At 56.6% G+C, this 25,286-nt stretch overlaps 3 protein-coding genes across 7 annotated transcripts; 1 reads left to right on the top strand and 2 right to left on the bottom strand.

Annotated features, from left to right (window-relative positions):
• Positions 1–904: 904 nt before the first annotated feature.
• On the bottom strand, positions 905–11,164 carry KIF7 (kinesin family member 7). 4 transcript variants are annotated; one of them, XM_075764285.1, is made up of 18 exons: positions 10,817–11,164; positions 9,860–10,060; positions 9,190–9,601; positions 7,912–8,443; positions 7,456–7,593; positions 7,083–7,310; positions 6,500–6,699; positions 6,125–6,231; positions 5,653–5,823; positions 5,108–5,310; positions 4,795–4,992; positions 4,403–4,528; positions 3,738–3,914; positions 3,229–3,444; positions 2,801–3,007; positions 2,213–2,411; positions 1,962–2,111; positions 905–1,751 (listed from the first exon to the last, which is right to left on the bottom strand). In XM_075764285.1, the coding sequence occupies exons 1-18, from the start codon at positions 11,118–11,120 to the stop codon at positions 1,369–1,371; spliced, it is 4,152 nt and encodes a 1,383-aa protein (XP_075620400.1). In that variant the 5' UTR covers positions 11,121–11,164; the 3' UTR covers positions 905–1,368. The 4 variants fall into 4 exon arrangements, with proteins under 4 accessions (XP_075620400.1, XP_075620402.1, XP_075620399.1 ...); XM_075764287.1 differs by having other exon boundaries at positions 5,653–5,808; XM_075764284.1 differs by having other exon boundaries at positions 1,226–1,754.
• A 79-nt stretch (positions 11,165–11,243) lies between these two features.
• On the top strand, positions 11,244–14,969 carry LOC104631238 (ras-related and estrogen-regulated growth inhibitor-like protein). The gene is made up of 4 exons (XM_010298640.2): positions 11,244–12,040; positions 12,468–12,521; positions 12,986–13,062; positions 13,547–14,969. Exons 1-4 carry the CDS (start codon positions 11,887–11,889, stop codon positions 13,970–13,972), a joined length of 711 nt encoding a protein of 236 aa, XP_010296942.2. The 5' UTR covers positions 11,244–11,886; the 3' UTR covers positions 13,973–14,969.
• A 200-nt stretch (positions 14,970–15,169) lies between these two features.
• Positions 15,170–25,257, bottom strand: PLIN1 (perilipin 1). Of its 2 annotated transcripts, XM_075764436.1 has the most exons (9): positions 21,938–25,257; positions 21,118–21,176; positions 19,552–19,750; positions 19,321–19,403; positions 18,702–18,954; positions 18,334–18,533; positions 17,650–17,802; positions 16,748–16,981; positions 15,170–16,228 (listed from the first exon to the last, which is right to left on the bottom strand). In XM_075764436.1, the coding sequence occupies exons 2-9, from the start codon at positions 21,160–21,162 to the stop codon at positions 15,857–15,859; spliced, it is 1,539 nt and encodes a 512-aa protein (XP_075620551.1). In that variant the 5' UTR covers positions 21,163–21,176; positions 21,938–25,257; the 3' UTR covers positions 15,170–15,856. The 2 variants fall into 2 exon arrangements, with proteins under 2 accessions (XP_075620551.1, XP_075620552.1); XM_075764437.1 differs by having other exon boundaries at positions 15,170–15,398; positions 21,118–25,257.
• Between the last annotated feature and the right edge of the window lie 29 nt (positions 25,258–25,286).

The following is a 25,286-nucleotide window of genomic DNA, read 5'->3' as shown; positions in this document are numbered from 1 at the left end:
GATGGTATTGAATGGGATTTGTTTCCTGGAAGCACAATTTGTTGCAGGAAAGCTGAGGAATGGTGTGCTTACTAGTGATTGTTTTGCTTGAGAGGTGCACCTGCTTCAAGGATGTGGATTGATACACAAGCCTGGAGCTCCAAGACTACTACTCAGTAGAATGGCTTCTTTTCTCTACTGAAGATCTGTTTTCAACAGTAGAAAATAAAGTCTCTGAACTTAAATCTTGTGCAGCTCAGCCACACCCAGAGCCCTCAGTAATGTTTCCCCTCCCCCAAAGCCACATCCCTACAGGCAACATCAAGTAAGTAGGAGGAAGATCAGGTGGTTCCTACTTCAGGTGCTGGCTTTCAACTTGGTGTATGTTATTCCTCATATGGTAGTTGTGATAGCTATGTTTTGGGCTGAAGCAGTGAATTGCTTTTTTGGGGTCAGGTAGCCAAACTGCTATTTCCCCCCTCCCCTGCTCTTCTTAAAGCAGGTACCTGGGCTTTCATCTCTTGTTCTGCCAGAGTTAAACTTAACGTTCTTCCTTACTGAGGTGGATGGTGTCAGCATTAAGTTGCAGGATTATATTTAATCTCCCTTACATCCAGACTGGAACTTTCCCCAAGAGTAAGAGAATGCTGCTTAAAGCATTTCATAGGCTGGAGCAGAAAATGGCACTGAACCAGGGTTGCTTTTATCCTGGATCTCAGACAATTCTGCTGTTGTCTGGAGCTGCTTTTCCTGCAGCAACTCCATGTAGGAAGCCTACCAGCTCTAACTGTGAGCACCTACAAAGCAGGTACTTAAACATGAAGGCAACACTGACAGGAGCCGAGTTTTCATGCAGTGAGGTTTAAATAAAACTTCTTTCCTACACACCCAGAGTAAGTGATGACTGGAGCCTCTGACAAGTGACTGCTTCATAAAACTCACTCTGCTTTATTAGAAAAGTTACAGTAGAAATGTAAAAAAACAAAGTTACTACAAAAATCTATGTACAAGTTCTGCAGGACTGCAGAGCATCTTCCTCTAAGGCTGCTAGGGCTGAGCAAGCCCTGCAGCAGAGGTTTTCAAACTGTAAACAAGTTTTTAGTGTTAGAGGCCAGGGTGGGAGGTATCTCCCACTTCCCAGTGTTTAGGCTGCTGAGGATGCAGGAGGAAAGGTGTCCAGTCAGTGCTGTCTGAACTGGCAGCAACACTGGGAACATAGGCTGACGCTTATTTCCTTTACGATGAAAAGTCACGTTTCTCCCTTCCTCAGGCCTCTGAAATGTAACCGGTTTGTCACTGGGCTGGCTTGGGGGGCAGAAAGGCTCTTAAGCTCAGGTCGGCAATATCTGCTTCTCCCTGCCCTGTGCAAGGTAAGTGTTAAGCCTGAGTCTAGAGTGGATTTTTCCTCACATCTATCATTGCTGGGTGGTAAGGCACTGGGGTAACGTTCAGGCTGGCTCTACGGAGCTCCCGGCGGGGCTTGGAGGCAGGAGCAAGGGTCCGAGGCCGGTGCACCTCGTGGGGCTGCCCTGCTCTCAGCAAGTGTTCGGCGTCCCTCTGCTGAAGGTCCCCAGGGCTGTCGTTGGGCAGGGAGGAACGTCTCCACGTCGATGGCAAAGGGGCGTGCACTAGGTCCCTGCTCTCATCCCTGGCCCGATGGTTTTCTTCAGCGACAGCCAAAGGCACAGGCTGGTCCCCAAGGCTGGATTCCTCGCAGGTCCCAAGCGCAGGCGGAGCTCTGTCCCCAGCCCCGTGAAGGCTTCTCTCCATCCCTGCTGGGAAGAATTAGGGGTACAGTGAGGTAAGTATCAGAATCGCTACTTTAATAAGCAAAATCAGTGTCTGTAGAGCACTTGCTCAAGGCCAACAATGACCTGCGCTGCTCCCGACTCTGCTCCAAGCTCTCGCTGTCAGGGAAAGGAATTTAAACTCCCTCCTAACTTGGTAGGAACAGCAAAGCCCCAGCCTGGGTTTCCTCTCACCTTTGGTCTGCCCAGGATGGAGGTTCATGTTACTCAGCCTCTGTTTCAGCTCCTGGTTTGCCCACATATAATGGCTCAGCTCCTTTTCCAGCCCCTGAATCCTCACCTCATACCGCAGCTTGCTGCTGGCCAGCCCCTCATCCATATGCTCTACAAGGGGAAAAATAAAAAAAAGCGCCATTTCAAGCTGCAAGCCCTGTGAAAGACAAAAGCTGTGCCACTGCTGTCCATCTCAGGAGCTGGGTGGTTACCGCGGCTCTGCTGGAGCAGTAACTGCATGTTCTGCTCGTGCTCCTTCTGCTGCAGGGTGAGCTGGCGATCCATCTCCAGGCGCTGGCGCTCCACAGCTGCCTCCAGCCAGTACACCAGCTGCTGCTGCTCCTCCAGCTGCATCTCCAGCTCTGAGAAGGCAATGTGCTGCCTGTGCTGATCCTCTCGCAGCGTCACCACCTGGCCAGGACCCAAGAGCAAGAAACATCTCACCTCCTTCAGAGCCTGGAAGCTTTCCTGCACCACTGAGCCTGATCAAGTTAGGTTTTTTTGGTACAGCGTACAAAGGTTAGTAGTTCTGGGATGTCACAGCTGCTTCGCAGAGGGAAGAGCAACGGGTGGCTGCTCCAACATGGCAGAGCCACCACAGGGATCCATGCATCCTATGACTAGATAAGCCTCTCTCCCAGGTGTTGGGACAGGTGGGGATCATGGTGCTGTGGCTTTGTGGCCTGACTTTACAGGGTGAAAGTACAGCAGGAAGCAGGCAGAAGGCTTGAGGCTGAGGAAAATAAGAGTTCAGTTAGGTATTACAGCTCCCACTACCACAGAGGTTAGTTGTCTCCCACCTTGTCAAAGTACTTGCAGAGCAGAGCCCGGGTCTCAGAGGAGGAGAGGTAGCTGAGCTTGGCCATGAGGTTCATCTCACACTGGGACAGCAGGCTGGCTGAGGCCCGCAGGACTCGTTGCCTGCACGTGATGGACTCGTTCTTGTACTCAATGGCTGCATCCAGAGCCTCAATTGCCTCGTCCAGCTGGAACAAGATCCGTTCTTCCTGCCAGGGCAGAGCTGCAGTTACTAAAGAGCAAAGGGTCTGCTCTGTCTCGCCCTGCCCTAACCTCCCTTGTCACCTCAACAGTGCTGGCAAGAAGTTGGGATATGCACAGTTTGGGGATGTGGGGGAACATCTCCTAATGACCCCACGCTTGGGTCTTTACTTCTCTCTTACTGCCTCGTGCTCTTGCAAGCAGAGCAGCCCAGCCCAAGAAGAAGTACCTCTGGGGACAGCAGGGTGCCCTGACGCAGCTTGTTGTCAAGCTCCAACCTCTGTTTGAGCAGCTGGTCCTTCTCCTGGCGCAGGTTATTGATCTCCTGGCGGATCTGCTGCTGGTTGTGGGCACTGCTGTGACGCAGCTGCCCGTTCTTCTCTGTCAGCTCCTTTTCCAGGTGCTCCAGGCGGCTGGACACACGCACTATGTCATCTGTCAGGGCCTGCAGCAGAAGATGCTCAAGGGGATCTGCTCTAAAGGCAAGTCAGATCCCCAGCCCCTTTCTACTTCCTTCATAGGTTCAGTGACCCCACATGCACACCTAAGCCAAGGGCTATCAAACAAACTAGCTCAGAGGCACAGCACGAGCAGGCTCTCCTGGAGAGGCAGATTTGCTCATTGCTTCCCAACACCACCTCATCCTGATCTGCAGTCCTCTGCCTGACCCAGGATGGCACTTAGGTCTTTCCTGCTGGAAATCAAGTGAGGGGCTGAGGTGTCACGCTCTTGTCCTACCTGGCTAGAGCGCAGTCGTTTGCTCTCCAGGCCGTTCTTCTCCTGCAGCAGGGCTTCCTTTTTGGCCACAATAGCTTCCCGCTTCCGCAGCTCATCTTCCAGCTCATTCAGGGCCCGGCGCTGCTCGAGAACTTTATCCATTTCCATATCCAGCCACTTCTTCTGTTCCTCGATTTTCTGAGGGAAGGAGAAGCAAAGGGCATGTGCGTGCGTGCAGACAGCAGCAGCACTGCTCAGGACTGCTAGACTAAAGAGCAACAGGGTTGAAATTAGAGGGAGAGTCTCGAGTCCATCTCTGCTAACCCCTATAGCCCAGGCTTCACTGGTTTTATACTTCCAGCTGCTCTGAGAGGCAGAGCTGAGCTAAATCCACAGCTGCCAAGGAGTCCTTAGAGCCGCATCTCCCACCACCCTTCTGTGACAAGATTTCACAGCTTCTTTACCAATGCTAGGATTTAGAAGCAAATCCTAGTCCTGGGGGGGTAAGACAAGATTTAAGTCCTCTGCTACTAGACACAAGTAACACTAAGGACTGTACTCCTCAAGGGCAGGATGGGCTGTGTCCCATCTCAAGCTGAAGCCCCTGCTTCCCCCTGTCATCCAGCTGTCTGCCACAGCAGTCCCCTTTGAACAGGAAGGAGATGGCAGGCTTGCTCTGCCTGTACCTGCTGCTGTTCCAGGCTGATCACGGAGCCATTGCTGCCGCTCCGCCGCTTCCTCTGAAAAGCTGCTATTTCCTCTGTTTTGATGCGCAGGATTTTCTGGTGCTGCTCGTGCTTCAGTTCCAGTTCCTGTATGGGAAGGAGCAGCTGTGAGCTTCAAGTGGCTGTTTGCCCTAGAGCCAGGGGCTGAGGGACAGACAGGTTATGTTCTCTGCTAGCTCTTTGGATACTCTTAAAAAAAATAAAACCCTAAAATCCTCTCTCCATCCCCAAGCTCTCCAAGACACTCCCGGACCCCATCAGAACCACCCTTGTCTGCCCAGCAGCTTGCAGAGCCCACCCACTGTCATCCTCACAAATATCACAGTAGCACAACTGCTCCTCTCCGTTCCTACCTTGACTTGGTGCTGCCGCTTATTCACCTCTGTCTCCAGCCGCCGTTTCTGCTCGCTCTCCTCCCGCAGCCGGCGCTGCAGCTGGCCCTGCTGCCGCCGCATCAGCTGAATGTTCCTCTCTAGCTCCTGCACTCGCTTCTCACTTTGGGCCGAGAGTGACACCAGCCTCTCTGTTGCCTGCTTCTTCTTGCACAGAACCTGCCAGAGGGCGAAAGCTGCCCTTGGGCTCGGCATTTCTCCTGTGCCCTTTGCAGAGAGCCCCCAAGTCTTCCCCCGCCCGCTTTCCTGGGTGGGCAGAGCCCTTCCCACTCACCCGTGCCTTGCTCTGTGCGGCTGCCACACGTGTGCGGTATTCCTGCAGCTTGCGCTTCTCCCCGGGGTCCCACGGCTCTTTGCCCTCCAGCTCCTGGAGCTGTTTCTGGCTGTCGCTCAGCTCTGCCCGCACCTGCTCTGCTTCCTGCTCCAGCTCGCTGATCTTCTGGCAGTACTGCCTGTTCAGAGCCTGGGCGTCCTTGCCTGCAACACACCCCCCTCCGCTGTGACCTCCAGGCCCCCTCCCCGGCAGCCAGGATCCTGCCGAAGGACAGACCTTTCCTCTCTCTTCCTCAAGTATTTTTGACTACAGAGACTGAATGCTCCTTTGCCTTCAGCTAGCCCGGGGAAGAGATGTGGGGAGAAACCAATTGGAAGGGTCTCACTCAGCTAGAGGGATGGAGAAACTGTGCTCTGCTGCCTACAGGGGAAGGGACTGGGCACGGACAACACAGGGAGGGAAGGTGAGGGTGAGAGTAGAGACCAAGCATCCCAACTAGGAGATTTCATAGGAATACACGTATGTTCCCACCAGCAGCTCTGCACCTGTCTTAATGAGCTCTGTGATCAGCTCCTCCTTCATGCGGATGTTGATTGCCAGCTCTCGGATCTTCTGCTGTGCTTGCACCAGCCTCCACTCAGAGTCCTTCCCTGGCAGGCGTTCCCAGGGACTGTGCAGTGGCTCCCGCCTCCGGCAGACCTCTGCAACACAGATTCCTGGGTAAGGAAGGTTCTGGCTTAGCAGCTGGGTGACAGAAGGACAATCCAACCTCAGATCTCTAGCCAAGACCTGGCACAGCATCTCCCAGAGTCAGCTGCAGCTTCCACCAAAACACGTAGCTCTTGCCAGACCCCAGCAGTTCAAGTTTCTCCTTAACAAAAGCAGTTAGACTATTATCTGCCCCATTTCTGTCCTCTGGAATCATCCAGGTGGGACACGCTGCCTTCCTATCAACAGCACCCGTGAAGTACCACCAGCCCAAGGAAGACTGTCCAACAACCTATAGTTGCTACTTGCCTTTTGACAGCTCCAGCTGTTCCTCCTGAATCAAGCGGACACTGCCTCCGCTTGGCTCCTCGTTCAACTTGCAAATCTCGTTCTTGCTCCAGCTTTGGATCCTGTTTCTAGGAGCAGGAAATTAATCAGTTGGGTCTGGGCACTGCCAGAACCTATGGACCCTCATGATCCAGAGGCTTCAGAAGGATAAAGAAACAGTAGCTGTGGTCAGGAAAGATGGTAATCAGCTCCCCAGCGAGCAGGCAGCTGTCTCAGCAGAATCACTGACCCCAGAGACAGTGTTTGCTCCTACATGAGAGCTGAGATGCAGAGGTGGGACAGCCAGGTTACACAACTGGCAGGGCACTACACAGTGCAGGGACAGCCTCAACTCACCGGCGCTGGGACAGGGACCATTTCTGTTCCCACTCCTCCTCCTCCTCTCCTGAGGACAGCTCTGCTGGCTTCTCTGAGTCCTGGCTGAGCTCCCTCCTCAGCAGCATGGCTTTGATCTCAGGATTGCTGGTCGGGCACTGCACGTGGTTCAGGTGCCAGCCTGCGAGGTCCTCCTCCTGGAAGGAGGGGTTGCTGTTGAGCTGCTGGGGCAGAGAATCAGGAGAGAAGACATGCTGTGTGAGAGCTGGTGTTAGAAAAAGCAGCTCTCAGTTGGGCATCTCTGTGAGGCACAAAGAACAGCAACAAAACGGAGTTGAGCACGTTTTCAGGAGAACTGGCATGCTGCTAGACCCAGCTGCCCGCCCTCCTGCCGCTCAGAAGCTGAGCGAATCTGGGACCCACCCATAATACTGACATAAAAGCCTCAGTTCTGAAGCTGGGCTGGTTTTGCCAGAGTTGTGAATTTCTTTGGATGTACACAGTCCTCTGGACTACACCTCTGACAAGGTTCATGATCAAACAGTGGGGAAAAAGCAGTTCCCTCAGTGGAGAGCATCTGAGTGAAAAGGCAGCAGCTCCTCACCTTCCCGCAAAGGGCTCTTCCACTCTGCTCAGCGGGAAGGAGCCCCGAGGGAACCCTGCCGAGGCCATGGGATGGGGCAGCATCCAGCGGGGCTGTGTGAGGTCTCTGGCCAGCAGCCACCAGGTGAAGGTTTTCCAGCAGTTCTGGCACGCAGAGGTTTGGCATTGCCATCTCCAAGCGCACGTGTAGCTCTGAGATCTTATCCTGCTGCTCCTGCAGCTTGTCGCTCTAGAAGGCAACAAGAAAAATGCGGTTTTGTACGTGTGGATCCTGGACCTGCTGCAGAGGAATGTGAAAGCTGTGCTGCACTCTCCTGGGGAGGAAGGGGAGGAGTGGGGCAGGTCCCTATAAAGAGGACACAGCTCAGAAATACCTGCAGCTTGTACTGCTCCATGGCATCCTCCAGGGCAGCCAGGAAATCACGGTTCTCCTCCTCCAGGCGCTCCACTTGTCTCTGCAGTTTGGCCACCTGCTCGTCTTTGAGGGACTCACACCCCTTCTCGGTGTTGACCTGTCCCCCGAAATACAGCATGCAGAGAGGCAGCATCAGCATCCACCTCTGTCCTTCCCTTCCCATACTGGACTCTGCAAGGGCACAGCAGCTCTGCAGACCCGGATTTTTCCCGTCAAATAAATCTCTTGGACACAGTTGAACCCAACCTCTCCCTGCCTGCTCCAAGAACCACATCACTCTGCCTCCCCACAGCCTCTTGGCTGGGTTGCTTCTCATCCCTCTCTCCTGACCCTTCCACCGTGTTGTGCTGAGGCTGCTGCATTCAGTGGCCATCAGGTGAACCCCACCTCAGAGCTAAACCACCCCAACCGTTACCTGGGCCTTTGCCAGCTTTGAGCCTTGTGCCTCGGAGCTCTGGTCTTCTGCTGAGGTGCTCTCGATGCCGCTATCCAGCCCAGCCGAGGTCAGCTCGCTCCTCTCGCTTTCCACCGCGCACAACCACTCCTTAACCCGCAGGATCTGCTCCACTGTCAGGTTACTGTCCTCCTGCAGCTCCATCAGCAGCCGGTACGCGGCATCGGTGCAGGTCCGGTAATGTGCGCACTCTGCCAGCAGCCGAGCCGTGGGGTCCGGTGCGCATCGTTTGGCGGTGGCCGAGCGGTTGATGATACGGGTCTCAGAGCGGTGACGCTGTTCCAGGGCCTTCTGCAGGTTCTTTATCTGCAGGTGAAGCTCTTCGACGTGCTCGGTCTCCTTGCGGCAGTTCACCACGGCCTTGTTCTGGATGTTTTGAGCCCGGCTGGCGTAGTTCAGCGTATTGAGGCTCTCGTCGAAGTCAGAGGAGGACGGGCTGACACAGGCTATCATCACGGTCTGGGCATTACCCCCCAGGGAGTCTTTCAGGATCCTAGGGAAGAGCAGAGCGATTAAAATAGCTGGCATACAGAATAATCAGAAGGTTTCCAACCCTCTTCAGAGGTTAAGCCCAAGGAAAGGGACATTCTCACTCGGTGCCCAGATCAGCACTAATAGAATGAGCAGAATGATTAAGCAGAGGAATAATGTTAAGACCATGGCAAATTTCCACCCGTATAATTCCTGAGGCTGGGAACTCCCTGACTCTCTGATCACTGCTAGGCACATGCTGCATGGGAACCTAGTGGAGATTGCAAAGGCCATCTGCTCGAGCTAAACACTAACAGCAGACCATCAAACAAGCCTACTGGAAGCTTTTTTTTTATTCACTGCTAGGCAGGAAGGGGCAGGATAACCCACACTGAGACCCCATCTCAGCTTCAGCAGTATGACTTATGCAAGCTTTGTCTTCTGCAGCACTGTGATGAGCTAGTCCGTCACTTCTGGCCTCACTGCTCCTCAAGCTTCCCTACGTAAAAACCTGCACAGAGGGTAGATCTGTAAACTGCTGCGAGGCACAGTGGGTCAGCTGGCCTCGTACCATCAAGCAGTGGGTTTGAGAGCCCCAGTGTGAGAGCAGAAGGGACAACTGGCCCTGCAAGCTCCTCTTGGCTAGTCTGGGGACTCTACCACCCAACCTGGCAGGCTGGATGTGGGAAAGGCAGGGAGAAGCATCACTTCCCTCCTGCTGGGACAAGAGCCCAGAAGACATGCGGAGCACCGGGGTCCCGGCTGCACCTGGTGATTTTGGAGTCCCTGTAGGGGATGTGGCTGCTCTTCCTGCGAGGATCTCCCAAGGCACTGATGACGTTGCCCAAGGCCAGGAGGCCACTGTTGATCTGGATGCTCTCCTTCAGCCTTTCCCCCGTGTTTCCCGTCTTCACAATTCGCTCCGAGCCCGCCAGGTCCACAAAGTGAAACTTGGAAACCAGGACCTGGCCCGAGGCAGGGATGGAGGGGGGGTGCTGGTGGAGGGGGAGGCGGCCAGCCCTGCGCCGCTGTTCCATGGTCACCGTGAAGATGGTGTGCGAGCGATTTGACTGCCTGTTGATGTGGGTAGCTCCCGTGTGCTTGGCTGTGTTCCCCATCTCCAGCAGGCTCAGCACCTCGTCCAGCCCTTCCACTTCTGACTCCTTCACACCGCAGAGCACTGCAACGGCAAACGGAGCGGTGGCTGAGAGGGACGGGCTGCCCGAGGACGCAGCTCCTCTGCACAGCCTGGTGCCATTGCTCTGCCTGTACCGTGCTACGCACAGATCGGCTTTCCACACTGAGCAGGACCAAGCACAACAATCTGCTACAGGAGAGGGATGGAGGGAGAAGACCTGGCTCTGCCCTCAGGGACGGACAACCCCACACTGGCCTCGGGCATGGGGAGAAAAGGGAGCCTGTGACCAGCCACACATACCGATGTTCCCTTTGTCATCCTCCCGGATCTGGATGTCTTTGCTGGCTGTATCCACCTGCAGCAAGTCCCGAAACTCCTCCTTGTACACCTCCAGGTAGGACACTCGGACTGTGTAGTCAATCAGGTCATTCTCATCGATGAGCCTGAAGGTCTCGGCCATGGCTCGTGGGATGATGCCCTGCTCGTCTTCATTGATGGAAGCTGGCAGAGAGATGCACATGGTCACGGAGAGCAGCGAATGCCCGGGGAGCCCGTGCTGGCTGGGGACAGAGCCGTGGGCAGGAGCCTGCCTGCAGCACACACGTCAGCTGGGAAGGAGCAGCCTCACAACCCTCCCACAGCTCAGCCCTCGCCGCCCGGAGCAAACATCCCTCTGAGTGTTTCTAAGCTACAGGACCTTGGGGCAAATCCTATCCCACTGCTGTGCTGGATTCCAGCAACGCTGCTTGTTTCCAGTCCTTCCTCATGAGGGAAATGCACGTTAGCGTTTTGGCAGGTAGCAAACACCATGCCTGCAGCTACAGCGTGCTGTCCTGTGAAGCCAGCGTGACCCCACAACTGTCCCAGCTCTGAGGGGGGTTTTCTTGTGCTCGCAGCCTGCTTCTATCTGGCCACAGTACCCTGCCGTCTGAATTTTAAATGGTTTTGCTTTTGTCTCCAACAGCCGTGTAAAAGGGCAATCCCCAAATTTGGTGTAATGATAGCCTGAACGGGGAAACTGAAAACAGAGGTAGAGTGAACGTATGGAAACAATTCAGTGTTTACAAACATGGGCTGGTGGGGCTGGGCTGAAGGGGCTGGTGGGTTGGGAGGGACGGCTGGGACGGTGGCGTCGGTGCCTTCGCTTGGGACGGAGGGAGGTGGCGATGTGGCACGGGCCGGGTCGGAGGGGAGAGCGGAGGCCGGGGGAGATGCCGGTGGGACGGCGGTGCCGGCGGGCACGGTGCCGCGACTCACCGACGCTGGCCTCCCCGATGGTGTAGGTCTTGCCGGAGCCGGTCTGCCCGTAGGCGAAGACGGTGGCGTTGAAGCCGCGGAAGAAGGCCCGCAGCAGCGGCTGGACGCAGGCCCGGTAGACGGCCGCCTGCCCCGCCGCCTCGGGGAGCACGGCGGCGAAGCGGAAACGGCGGCTGCGGCCCAGCGCCACCTCGCCGGTGGCGGCGTCTCCCCGCAGGCAGGGCCGGTGCCCCCGCAGCGCCTCCCGGGGCAGCAGCGGCCGCACCCGCACGGCCACCCGCACCGCCGCCCCCTCCGCCGCCATGGTGGGGCCGCCGCGGGCAGCGGGCAGCGGGAAGGGCCCGGCCCGGCGCGCCCCGATGGCGTCAGGCGGCTCCGCCCGGCGCCGCGGAGGGGGCGGCCGGCCCGGGCTGCGGGGCGGGGGCACGAAGGGAACAGCCCGGGAGAGAGCGGGCGGTGGGGCTGAGGTGGGGGGCACGGGTGGGCTGCGGAGGCTGGGGGGCGGGGGCGAGGGGCAGGGTGCTCCCGAGATGCTGCTGCTCCTTCACTCACAAGAGACTCCATCCCTCGTGAGATAATCATCGCCTGTGAAACAGCTCTCCGTCCCTCGTGAGATGCTGCACCGCTTGTGAAACGACGCTCCACCACTCGTGAGATGCTCCATCGCTTGTGAGACAACGCTCCACCGCTCCTCGCAGACGTTCCCACGGTCACCGTGGGGAAGGGACAAGGGGCTACGTGGTCCTGCCAAGGGACAACGTGGTTGAGGTGCCGGCGTGGGCAGCCTCCCGGGATGCGGTTTGCAGAGCAGCTGGTGCAGACAGCCGGTGCTTCCCGGCCACCTGCCATGCTGGAGGATGGCGGGGCCGGCTCCGGGCACTGACGTACGTTCGGGACAATCTGAGCGATAATGAAGTTTTTCATTTGGCCGCCCGCGGCTCCTGCTGCACCGCCCCTGCGGCTGCGGGGAGGGGTATGGCCCTCGCGGGTCCCCTGGGTGCCGTGGGAAGCGCTGGCTCCTCGGCTGCGCTGAGAGGAGTCGCACGCGTCGCTGGGACCGCTGGCGAGGCATGGCCACGCTCGGCATGGGGCTCCGGCTACCGCTGCGCCGGAGTGCCAGCTTCACCCCTGACCACCCTGCCCTCATGGAGGTACCAGGCCCCACCGCCCTGAAGATGGAAGCAAACGTCCTCGTTATGGGAGCGGACAATGTGGGGAAATCAGGTAAGAACTGACCGTGAGCTGGGAGTTCCCAGGCAGGGAGACCTGCTTCTTCTTCCCAAGAAAGGCTGAAAACTGCAGCAGTATCTGGAGAACAAGCTGCGGAGAGGAACCCCGTGGAGCAAACTGGTGAGATGGGGTGAGCTTTCAGGAGTGGTAGTGATTCGAGGTGGGGGAGCTGAGCAAACCCTGGCAGGCAGCGGGCGAGCAACAGGGGAAGGTATTTTCTGCTGAGCTGTGGTTTGCTGATGCTCTGGTTTGTGCTGTGCCTCTGTTCTGTCACAGACCTGCCTAGGGCTGGGGGAAAACCAGAGGTTGTTTCTGCTAGAGGGAGTTTACAGGGGGATGCTGCCTGACTCGGCTCAGATTTAAAAAGGAAAATCCTTTAGGTTTAGGGTTATTCTGATGATTCTCATTCTCACCTCTGCAGCTCTGACTGTGCGTTTCCTCACCCGGCGCTTTATTGGGGAGTACGGAGACATGGGTGAGTGCCAGGCCAGGGCCAGGCTGGTTCCCGTTAGGGACTGGGGTCAGAGGGCGAGCTTGCTTCTGCCCACAGGATTTCATTGCTTCCCATCCTCTCCTGCCTTTCTCCAGGGCCTTCGCCTGCCCCATGGGGGACTTGGTGGTTGTATTTGTTCAGTGACACAACTCTTTGCTCCAGAACTGCTTTTCTGGGGTACAAAAGGTCCTGGGTGGCAGCTGGTGGCACCAGTGTGCCTGGAGTATGTGCTGGGGTGGAGGCAGGCTTGGGTGGTCACAACCCTGGAGACTGCCATGCTCTGCATGGTTGTTGCTGTACGAAAAGAGCCCTCGGACCTTGCCTTGTAGAGCAAAGTCTGCCAGGGTGGACATGACAGGTTTGTCCCTAGGACGAGACCCCCTAGGCTGAGGGAGCTATCTCTTGGGTTCATGATGATGTCCATTTTAATTCTCATTTTTTGGCAGAATTCATCTACAGCCACAACCTGACCGTGGATGGCAGAGAGATTCTCTTCCACATCTGGGATGTCCCCAATTCCCAGGTGAGAGGGCTCCTCTCCCGTTGCCTGTTTTTGCTCCGGAGAGAAAAAACCCCTCTTTAGGGAACTAACCCCTTCTTGCCTGCAGAACACAGGGCAGCAACATTGGTGGCAGGGTAGCAATAGTCACCATAGCCCGTCTTCTGACTGAGGCACTGGTGTTATCAGCCTGGATTGAGCACAGGACTGTGCTGACAAAGTGGAAGTGCCACTCTGAGGTCCCCATGCTGTTACCACCTACAGCCTGCAGTGCTTGCCAGCTGGGTGACCAGGTGTGGACAGTGATGCTGAAGCCCAAATCATGTCCCCTTGGTGAGGTCTGCCAGGTCCTGCTCTACCTTCCTCAGTACTCCTCTTTCTCTCTGTCCTTCTGCTGCTGCTCGCTAGCTGCCCTGGTCCTGACGGGCTCAGGATCACTGTACCCCGTGCTAGCAGGCATGGAGGGAGGGAGCCAGGTAAAGAAACCTTCCTTTTTTTCTTTCCCCAGGAGCAGGCAGAGGAGGGATCCTCAGAGGAGAAGCGAATCCAGTGGGCAGACAGCTTTGTCCTGGTCTATAGCATCTGCGACCGTGCCAGCTTCAACATCCTGCCACTCAAAATCCAGTTCATCAAGGCAGCCAAGGAGGGGCAGAGCCAGGAGAAGGTGCCCATCGTCATTGTGGGCAACAAACGCGACCTGCACCACCAACGGGTGGTGTCCAGCGAGGAGGGTCGGCTCCTGGCCCTCTCTTTAGACTGTGGTTTCTATGAGGTCTCTGCAGCCGAGGCTTATCATGGGGCCCTCATGGTCTTCCACGGACTGGCTGCGCGTATCCCTGACACCAAACTGGCACTGAAAAAGGGGACGGGGATTCGTGGCATCGTCAAGACCATGTCGGCTGTGTTTGCCCGTAAACGAACGGACTCCCTCTGAGCTATGGCATGGGTGTTGCTTCTCTCTGTGCTGCCTGGCTGGACTAAGCCTCATCCCTGGGTGTCCGTGGAGATGGTGCATGTTTCCATAAGTACGATGGGTTCCTTGCTGTCCTCCTAACGTCGGGGTCTGGGTCTCCTGCCATACGCAGCCAGTGCGGCTAAGGACTGTAGTGCCTTCCTCTTGGCTTTGTGATGGGGCAGAGTCTCTACTCTTTGCTGTAACAGCTTTTTAAGTGCCTCCTGCTTTCTCCTTCCATCCTCTAATGCTGGAAACCACCAGGTGATTTTGCTACTGCTCCAGGCAGCATCATCCCCAGCTCCTTTGGCGGGAGTTGCCCAGGCTGTCAGTGAGCAGGGACATGCAGCTTCTGCACGACCACCTGGCTCCCTGTCGCCCTGCTCCTACCCTGAGATCCTCATTCCTGTTTGACACTCATCAGGGTCCTCTCACTGGTAACCTTGGAGCACCCATGAGCTGGCAAGGTGGGGGTTTCTCCGCTGGGGAACCACCAGCAGTTCCTGCGTGTGCATTGCTGTGTGCAAGTGTCCTAGAGCCCACGGCACCCAGCTGACCCTGGAGGACCTCTGTGAGGGCTGACACCTCCCATTCACCCGCCTTGCTTTTGAACCATCCTGCTCGTGGTTCTCTCTCCCACAGCCTTTCAGCGATCGTGGCAGTTTCCCTTGTGCAAGCGCCGTACAAACCCTCCCTGGGAAAAACCAGGCGCGTGGCTCGTTCCCAGGATGGGGATCGCACCGTGCGCCTTCCCAAGCCGCTCCTTCTGTAAGGAGCCTGTCTCTGGGGAGGAAAGGAGGTGGGGAAAGGGGTCGCTGGGCTGATCACTGAACCCTTCTGCTGCCGAGAGGTTTTTTCCTGCTTCTCCCCAACCCCCCTGGTGCGCCTGGGAAATCAGCATGTTGGGTTTGTGTGTGCAGTACAGACAGTGATTTCTCTGCTGTGTTCTGGAAATGCAATAAATCGTCTTTGGCATGAAGCCCCAGCTCCTCAGGGCTGTGAATTTGTACTCGAGGCGTGGGAAGAGACACGTACTGTGCTGGGAACGAACCGCCACCGTCTCGAGGACGAGTTTCCTGTACCCACTCCCTTGGCCCTGGGTTGGGTGTCTTGCCCCACTCTGCTCCCTTGTTTTGGTGGCTTGCTCTCATAAAGCAGCCAAGAAGATGGGGTGAGCGGCAGGCTGGAAAGGTTTATTATTGCAGCAGATACAGCAAGGTGTTGCGGGAAGCCAGGCTTCTTGCAAGAGAGAGGGGCTCCAGGAGCTCCACCCGTTGTCACTGGTCATCTTCCTGCCCCCACCATCTGTCTCACCATCCGCTGAAAGCTTTCTGACTCATGAGTTGTGCTGGTTGGTGGGGCCCTTCAGCTTCTCCACAGAGGAGCAATCTGTAGCCAGCGATGGGCCCTGCAAGCAGGGACGGAGGGAGGGAAGCATGGGGAACCAGGCTTGTTATGATGGTGGTTGATGGCTTTGCTGTTCTCCCTGCTCTGTCTCAGTGCTGTTCTCAATGCATAGCCCATCATCTACTCCATGCTATCTGCTCAACAAGGACCAGGGTGGCCCAGTGTGAGGCCTTCCTGGTCCTGTCTCTTTTCTGGTCTCACCGCTCCTTCTGCATCTCCTCCTCTTATCCTACCTCCCTGTACCTTCTCCTTCCACCACCAGGGCTTTTGGCTGCCTTTATTCCCCTCTCCTGGCCCCGATGTACTCCAGAAGGAGAAGACATCCCATGGCATGTCTACCACTTTGAGCTCTTGTCCCAGTACAGGGGTGCGTGCGGGCAGCTGGCGGGGTGCCAGGCAAAGCGTGCTGGGGGGGGTGGATTAGAAGGGGGCTGGGATGCGCTCATCCTCCCCGCCGGCTCAGTCCTTCTTGAAGGCAGGGCTGTAGAGGTTGGCGTAGTAAGCCCGGCTGTACATGGCCTCGGGACTGAAGCGGTAGGAGCCCTCGCTCACCCGCCTGTTGTAGGGGGTGAAGGCGGATTTCCGTGGGAGGGGGCACTCGGGCTCGAAGGCAGGGCTGCGGTAGAGGTTGTGCCGCAGGAAGAGAGGGTCCTCGAGCCCCAGGAAGGAGAGGGGGTGATGGCCGCGGTACAGCCGCCAGTCACCCCTCAGGTGGGATTTCTCCTCGGCAGAGGGGGTGGTGGGCTTGGCGTCCTCCTCCTTCTGCTCCGTCTCTGGGCTGGGCTTGCTGCCCCTGGCTGCCTCCTCTTCCTTCACGGACTGCCTGCGGAGCTGAGGGCTGGGGTGAGTGCCTGGCCAGGCTGCACCTGCCTGCTGGCTCTGCTCCCCTCTGCTACACAGCCCCCCTAAAACTGGGGGATGACGGGGCAAGCCAGTTCGGTCCCCAGAGGGGTCCCCACTGGAGGGACTCCCAGGCAGCTGCAGTGGAGAAATGGCCCTGGGGGAGCAGTGGAGTGGGGTGAGGAAGGAAAGTTGAAGGAATGAAGGTCTGAGCCCAAACTTTCCCACAAATCCCAGGAATTTGTGATTGTATCCCGGCTTGGGCGTGAGTCATGTGAAGGTGCCACCACTGGCCATCTGCTGGCTCTATGGGCAGGAACTCACGGACAAGCTTGTCATGGCTTGAGAGATGCTCAGGAGGAGGGCGGGACTGAGGTGTCCCAACAGCACCACATCTCCGTGCTCTGGTACCTCCTGGCACCACCCGGCACTATGGGGTGCTCATGGGAGGAGGGAGGGCAAAATGGGGTTTGCTGGAGATGGATGGGACCTGGCTGGGGACAAACTCACTGGCACGTAGCTGTACAGGGTGCCCAGCAGATGCTTGGGAGCACTGACGAGGGTCCCCCCGAGAGCATCCACCGTCTCCATGGCCTTGGACAGCCTGCGGGGGGTGAAGAGGATCAACCCCTCTGCTGCATCCCAGGCCACGGCCGGGACCTTCTTCACGCTGGAGATGCCGGAGGCGCAGGCGGTTTGCAGGTTGTGAGCCACGCTGCCCACCAGCCCGGGGCCGTCCGCTGCCTGCCGAGAGAAACCAGCCCGGCTGCGGGCCCTGGCCCCACCAGCCCCTCCGGGCAAGACAGGGCTGGCCCGGGGCTCCCCACCCCCTCTGCAGCTCAAAGCCTGAGTGCTTTCGGCTCCTCGCTGCTTTGCAAAAGCCACCACAGCCCTTTGCAGCAGGGTCGCTCCCTGTCCATCCTCCTCCCCAGCTCCCCTCACTCCCAGGCCCCTGGGGACCCCCTGCCCCAGGCTGCGTTTCCGCTGCAGGCAGAGGCGAAGGGCAGCGACCCCGACCTGCCGCTTCCCGTCCCCGTGTCCCAGCGGAGCCGCTGCCCGGGACCGTTCCCAGCCCTGCCGGCTCACCCTGCCCCTCGCTCCTGCGACCATGGCGGGGGGCATTTTTCGGGGGTGTTCAGGGGCTCGGTGGGTCACTCAGTGCTGACACCCCACAGCAGCAATGGAGTCTTGAATATTCAAGCCAGGGTGACCCTGCCCAGCACAGAGGCTCCCCACAACCCCCAGCTTTGGGGAGTCAGGGAAGGGGGCTGCCCCCTCGCCTCCTGCAAGCTGCAGTTCAGGGTTCAGCAGGGATGGGGGCCTGGTCCCCAGGGGTATGGTGGGAACCATGGTCTGTGGCCAGGAGGATGTTTTGGGACACTCCCGGCTCAGTGCCCCCCTTTTCTCCGTACCTCCTTGGTGTGGTGGTTGTCCTTCTTCCCTGCCTTCTCCTGTTTCTGCTCCGGCACCTTGCTCTGCCGTCGGCTCAGCCAGCCGACCTCAGTGCTCTGCCCATCACCATGGACCCGTGGCACCTCCGGCACGCTCGGCTTGGCCAGGTTGCCCTGGAAGCAAAAAGCCAGTGCTCAGGGGGAGCTGGCAGGTCCCATCGCCCCATCCTGCTTAGCCCGAGGATTTCACGGGGGCCCTGGGGTGCGCAGGGAGCAGAGGGGTTCATTTATGCATGTGGGAAGAAATCCCAAGGGCAGCCAACAGCTCCAGGATTTCGGCACAGAGGTTCCCACCAGAGAGCTGGGTGGGAGAGGAGAGGCGCGTCCTACCCCCCATCCTCCATGGGCCCCTGGAAGGGCTTTTTGCATTAGGGAGGATGTTATGGCAAGGCCATAAATCAACAATATACATTGGGAGCTGGCTAAAAATAACTCATCCCGCTAACACAGTACAAGGATGTGTGTGAACACGCCACGGGAACTGCCAGCCCTGGCTTGTCCCGCTGAGCAGGGGAAACCAACAGCACCTACCACTCTGCTCTTGGATGTGCTTCAAGGAGCCTGAAATATCTCATCTGAAAGCAGAATCAGCCCAGAAGAGGGTATGGGGGAGCAGGAGCCTGGCAGGAGGGTTTTGGCACTCACCAGGATGGGGATCCAGGTGGCCAGCTCCTGCCCTTTGGCTTTGGCTCGCTGGAGGCTTTGGGTGGTTTGCTGGTAAGCGCGGTGGGAGACGGTGCTAACCAAGGTGCCAATCCGTCCCAGGGTGCTGGGAGCACTGGGAGCGCTGGGCTGCTGCTGGGACACCTTTACTGCTGACCCACGTGTCTCTTTGGGCTTCTGATCTAAAGGCAGAAGAGGACAGGCAGAAGAGCGGTGGTGGGGTTACAGCAGCCCTGGACCAAAATCCAGGGGCTTCCTCCTGCCATATACACTCCATGAATGAGGTGTCACCCTACATGTGGCCAGCCCTCCCCATACACCTTCAGATGGGATTTGGGCATCAGGACTACCTGCTTCTTCGTCCTCCTCCGGCAGCAGGTACTCCATTAGCTTCTCCAGCCCTCCCAGGGCTGTGTCGACCCCTGCGGCTGCCATCTGGCTCACCGAGTTCCTCCTTGTGTACCTTGCTGTTGTTTCCACGGTGTTCTTGGTGGCCTCGTAGCCTTCTGCTGCCAGCTCCATGATCTTATCCATGGAGTTGCCAATGGTGCTTTTAGCACTTTGGAGCGGGGAGGAGATGGTGTCCTTCAGTTCAGACGTGAGCTGTGGGTAGAGAGATAGAGAACAGCCCGGCTGTTGTGCCTAGGGTGGCAAGGGACAGCCAGAGGGACCACAGGGACCCCAGCCACGGCCATGCCAGTAGACAGCCCTGAGAGGGGCATAACAGCTCTCTCCAGTCTGGACTGGAGTTAGCTGTCAGGGATGGGATATAGGATGCTGTTGACCTATATTTGGGAGCACCCCACCATCCTCTGGGCTGCAGGAGCCCCTGGAGGAGTCCTTGCCTGGAGTTGCTGCCCTGTTCTCCCCTGAGCAACCCATCACCATCCAGAAACAAGCCCAGAGGAAACATACTGTGGGCTCTGCAGAGGGGCCGGGGGATCCCAGACTGTCCTGCCTGTGACTTACCTTGTCGACAGGGTACCGGAGGGCAGGAATCTTCTCCTCCAGGTGGTCCAAGCCCCGGCAAGCCAGATTGTTAGCCACAGCAACTGCCTCGGGCAAAACCATGCGGGTGGGTTGGTAAGAAAAGCTCCTGAGCTCTGCTAGGGGGTCTCATGTGCTAGTGCCAGTACTGTCCCACCACGGGAGGCTCTGGTGGGCTCCCCTCTTCTGTGTCCCCCCGGTTGATGGACTCACACTGAGGCTCCAGCTTGCGCACCACGGGCTCCATGCTCCACATGGCCAAGGTGCTGGCGCCCTGCACGCCCCGCTCATAGACCTCGCACACCGAGGCCATGAGCGGGTGGGCCTCCTTGGTGCTGGCATAGGTCCGCTGGAGGCTTTCACAGGTCGAGCTCACCACCGGCAGCTGCAGGACCCTCTGCAGCACATTCTCCTGCATATGGCAGACAGGCATTGGTTAGCCAACAGCCTTTCCCTGAGGAACGCCCATCGTCCACACACGATTGACGTGGTGTGTTGTGGTGACCACAGAGGACCTCAGCTCAGGCTGGAGGAGGAGGGCATTTCTTGAAACCCACTGAGGGTCTCCCGGCTATGTTGCATATGGCACAGCCATGAACAAGCAGACTGGCCGCTGCTGCTGAAGGGACACCACAGGCAGTATTGGAGAGGTGGTGGTCCCCACTCCCCCCCTATCTCCCAAGCCTGACTATCCAGCTGCTCCCTCTGGCTTTCCACCCTGCTCTGCTGCTCCTTCCACATGACCCAGCCCTTGCTCCTGTCCTTGGACCAGCAAAGTCCATTTTGCCTATGTGGCACCTCTGTCCTGTCACCGCCATGACAAGCAAGGGATATGGACCTCAAAAAGGAGGAAGGGAGAGGAGCGGGTCTGTCCTTCATGGCACAAAGGGCTTTGGTAGCAGCCATTGAAGAAGAGGGCACCAGAGCTCTCCAAGGAAGCAAGGCACTGTGTCCCCACACCCTGCTAGCATGGGTGACGTGGGATGCCAGTATAAACCAGCACAGTTGACACCTGTGTCTACTGCCAGTGCCAGAGCACGGCTGAAGGTAGGTCCCTGCAAGCTGGGTGAGCAGGATAAACCTGCAGCTCCGACCCTCTGCTCCTGCTCTCACCCCGCATCCACCTGGTGAGGTGAGACAACTGAGACGCTGCAGCCCCAAGGGAGGACCGAGGTCAATGTTGGCTCCTCACAGCAGCCGTGAGGCAAGAGCTCTCTGGGTTGCACGGGACAGAGCAGAACAAAAGCTGATCTTCCCCCTGATCACCAGTGGGCGAGAGGCTGAATTTGGCTTCATGTCCCACTTGTGACCATGACTGGGCTGTGAATCTGCGTATTGAGAAAAACTGTATTTTTTTGTGCTATATTGCGCTAATTTTGGCTTGATGCGGAGCCAGCCCTCTCACAAATCCTGCAGTTCAACAATCCCGGGGGCTCAGAGCAGCGCTGCATCCACAGCAGCATGACTGCTGGAGGCTTGGGGTCCACAGTGGGGACAGATGAAGGACAGGCACTGCTGGCAGGTATCACCAAGGGCTCGCGTCAGCTCAGGGTTAACTTTCTTGATTCTGAACTATTTAATTTCAAGCAAGCAAAAGGTTTTATCCTTTGCCTTTGATGATGCTCTATACTATTCCAGGTAAATATCCATATAAAGATACAGAGGAACACATGGGACAGTGTGAGATGTGACTTGGATTCATCCGGCAGAGTCGATACACACTACCTCGTGCCCTTGGCACACCTCTGCCCTCCCCTCTCTCCCTCTTCCCGCACCCACCTGGGCACTTCCATCCTGCAGAGTCTGATTCTTTTTCACCGTCATCGTGACGCATCCACCTGCAAAGCCAAGTTGGGAGCCGCAGACCCCGCTGCGAAGGCAGGGCTGTGCTCGGGCTCCCACCACTCACTCCTGCACCCCCCGAGTGCGGCAGAGCCGGGAGCTGGGCTGAGACACGCACCTCCCATGAGTGCAATGGATGCCACATTGCCTAACGCTTGACTTTTTACCAGTTAAGCTGTAAACCCAATGACTCCACACAGCCCTCCCCTGCTAGCGCGTCTTAACACCCAAAGATGCCAAAAATTATTTGAGAGGCACCTAGTTTGGAGGAGCTACAGTACAAGGCAGGACAAAGGGCACTGACAGAGCTGTAAAGCAAGCTCAGAGCAACCAGGATGGTAACAGATGTGCACGAGGGCCAGGCTGAGAGATGCAGGCTGAGAAGAGGTAAGGAGGCAGGACAGGAGCAGAGAGAGGAGCTGCAGGTAGGGACGCGACAAGCTGCCCAGCTGTGGTCAGCATCCCCCTCCCACAGGTCTGCCCCGCAGCTCTGCCGCTCACGGCGCCGGTGCCTGTCCCTGCGCAGCCCCAGCTCGATGTGGGGGGGCAAAAGCACCACAAAACACCCGTCTCCACTGCTTCCAGCTGGGTGACACCTGAAAGCACACCTCCAGCTCCCACCCTTGGCACAGACCCCCCCTTTTCTCAGCAGCAGACGAAATTCAGGAGATTTGGGGAGTGCGGGTGATCCCTGCTCTCACCCCTCCCCGTCCCCCGAAGCTGTCCCCGGAGCGCCTGGTGGGGACAGGCTACTCACCGAGGGGCAGCCCGTCCCCAGCAAAGCAGGAGCAGAAGGTGGTGGCTGTTCCGTCCCTTCACCCAAGTCCTGTGAGAGTGATGCACTGTGGCCCGGCCACTACCACCACGAGGCCCCACCTCCCAGTTGCGCAGGTTTGGGAGCTGGTGGATTGTGGTGGAAACTGGCCAAAGAGCTCCCTGGAGCCACCGTAATTTGGAACAGATGACAACAGAAAATCCCCTTTGCTGTCTTCCCTGCAGAAGCCAGAAAACTGTGGCATAGCTGGGATGCCCTGGGGTTTAATGCCACTCCACCAAGACAAGATGAAAAGAAGCTGCTCTTGGACCTCACTACCTCAAAAGCAAGAGATCACAAGCATCCAGGGAGAAGATTAAGAGTCAGGCAGGGTTTCCTAAGAGATTCAAAACTTCCTGCATTTCTGCAGCCCCTGTTTTGCTCCATGGTGGACCAGGACCCTATCCTGTTGGGAAATACAATACAGACCAAGAACATAGTTTCTCCCCAGGAGAATTTACTAAACGCAAGGAGCAGAAGGCAGACATGGGGTACACATCTTACACAAAACAATCTAGTTTGGCCAGGTCTGTAATTTCTAAAAGAATCCACTGAGGATTTTGGTGAGGAGGCTTTTCGCTGAGGGTCAGGGCAGACATTGCATTAGAAAAGCTCTAGGCATAGAGCTAGGAAGAGACAGAAATGGAGGAAAAAATCAGGTTGGAAGTGATCTCTGGAAGTCACCTCATCCAACTCTTGCTAGCAGGGCTACCCTCAAAGCTAGATCAGGCTGCTCAAGGTCTCATCCAGTCAAGTCTCAAAATTCTCCAAGCATAAGATTCCCATGTGTCTGGGGCCCAGCTCCAGTGCTAACCACATTCATGATAAACCATTTTTTCCTTATGTCCAACTGGAATTTCCTCTGTTGCAATTTCTGCCTGCCACCTCTTCCCCTTGCTCTGTGCACCTCTAAGCACAGTTAGTGCTCCAGTCTGCGCTGGTACGGCATGTGCTCCATGCCTCTAAATGTCTTACCCTGCTAATGATCTTCTGCTAGACTCTGCAAATCATCAAGGTCATTCCTGTGCCGATGGAGCCAAAACAGGACAGGGTTCTCCAAATATAGCCTCACAAGTACTGCATGGAGAGGAACAACTGCTCCAGCAATGGTGTCACTACTGCAGCTCTTTCACGGCCAGCCTGCCTTGCCATGTGGGAGGCACCCTGCCAACTCACATCATAATTAACTAATCTGCTTGAGTTATTGATTGAAAAGAAAGATGACACCACCTGTACAAACCCGCGATGGGTTTTGGTTATTGACCACAGAGATCAAGGATGAGCCACACTGAAGAGACGAGGGCAGCGTGGTGGGAAGAGGACAAATGCCAGAGGAGAAAGCAAAAACCCAAGGGGATCAGTGCTGATGGGAGATGCAGGCAGCCTGCTGGCACAAGGCTGCTGTGTGTCCTGGACCACCCGGCACAAGGCAGGGAGACCCTCGGCATGTGGCTGCCTGGCATCCCCGTGCAGGGCACGAAGGTGTGCGCCCAATGAGCCTGCATGGCTCCATGCTCCTGGCTGCGCTGCTTGGACCTGGGGGTGGGAGCCTTCCGAGGGACGCGGGAAAGCCATGCATGGGAGGAAAATACCCCCTTTCCTCCCAAAGAGCCTGGAATTCGCTTCCAGCCCCGGGCTCTGCAGAGCTCGCAGGCCTGCCTTGCTGGGTACAGAGGCACATGAACGTCCTGGGCTGCCTCCAGCTCGGCGGGGTGAGTCACTGCTCTCCAGACAGCGGGACAAAGGGCAGCAGCCCGCTCAGAAGTTTTTCGTCTTGGCAGCGAGACATTTTCCAGCCTGGGCTGGCCTTGCTAAAAGTGCAGGGGGCATGCTAAAAGTGCAGGGGGCATGCTAACCTTCCCTCTGCCTTGGCTGGAGTTGGGATCAACAGACAACAGAGCTTTTGCCCTACTAACGCTTTTTCTCATCCCTTCTCCTTCCTCCGGGGCGAAGGCTGTGCCAGCCCCGGCTCTGCAGTGCAAAGGCACCACACCGTCTCCACCCCCCGCCACTCCACCTCACATCAGAAATACTTTCTGTGTTTCTGCAGGCAACATTTAACACTTGGGATCAGCTGGGTGCTGGCAAGCGGAGTTTTACACCCTTGTGTCTGCAGTCTGCTCCATAGCCATTAATGTACCAGATCTCCAAAGAACTGTAAGGCATCTTTACACTTCGGTCTGGGAGGGGGCTGGAGAGGTAACCGATTTGTTTCCATGCCCTGTGGCAGGATCAGCACCCCCTAAACCACTGCTGGCAGATGTCTGTCCAGTTTCTTTTTTAAGCACTACCTTCCTGGGCAATCCATTTATTCTTTTATTTTACTTACAGTTCAAAAAAAGTCACCTGTGTGACTTAATTCTCCTTTGCTGCAATATAAAGGTATTGCCTCCTGGATGGATTTAGAGACCTATTTATTGCCTTCCTCTTGGCAGTCAACCTTTTAGACACTGGAAGACTTCTCACACCCTCCCCCAGTCACCTTTCCTCTACAGAACCGGTTCATTCGGTCCCTCCCTGGAGATGCTGGTTTTTAGACCTTTGATCGTTCTTGTTGCTCACCTGGGAATCCCGAATGGCTCACGTATTTCTTGAAATCACAGTATTAACACTAGGAAGGCCTTGTCCATACGCAGAATAGAAGATCACTGCACAGCTCACACAGACCACTCTCCTGTTAACTGTTTCCATTGCGAAGTGTGTATGAGACCAGTAATTCAGAAGGAAAGTCTTGCTAAATCATTGCTGAATGCAATGCTTTATACATTGTTCAGGAACCGACATTTCGGAGCTTCCAAGTTTCCAAGGCTCTTACTGCAGAGGATAAGAGCTAACAGTAAGCTCGGTTTTGTTACCCCGGCTCCATCCCTCCTCATCTCAGCTGGTGATGTTACCCTTCACTCCCCAACCTGGATGGGCATTTGTAGTTAAACAGCTGCAGTGATTTGCCCTACGATACTAAGACCCATCCAGATGAAAGGCTGTTTATAAGATACTAAAATGCCAGTGCACCCGTTCCTTTCACCGTAGCTGTGCCTACGCTGGGCAGAAGGCTCCAGCTCTCACCACTGGTACTCAAGGGCAAGTGATGGCAATTCTCAAAATGTCACTTTGTCTCAGGGCACGTCATATTTGCAGTTTTACCTGGTACTCACGTAGTTACTTCTTCATGTTTTTTGCAGCTGAAATGGGGATTGTACATGAGCCTGATGAATCTGGCTGCCACCTTGCTACTGCAAAAGGAAAGCTCTATAGGCCAAGCACAATTACAGGCAATGTCTCTTTAACAGTA

Source organism: Balearica regulorum, chromosome 12 (assembly GCF_011004875.1).
Source record: "Balearica regulorum gibbericeps isolate bBalReg1 chromosome 12, bBalReg1.pri, whole genome shotgun sequence".
NCBI lineage: Eukaryota > Metazoa > Chordata > Aves > Gruiformes > Gruidae > Balearica > Balearica regulorum.
The sequence above is the reverse complement of the archived record's forward strand: the minus strand, read 5'-3'. Positions and strand labels throughout refer to the sequence as shown.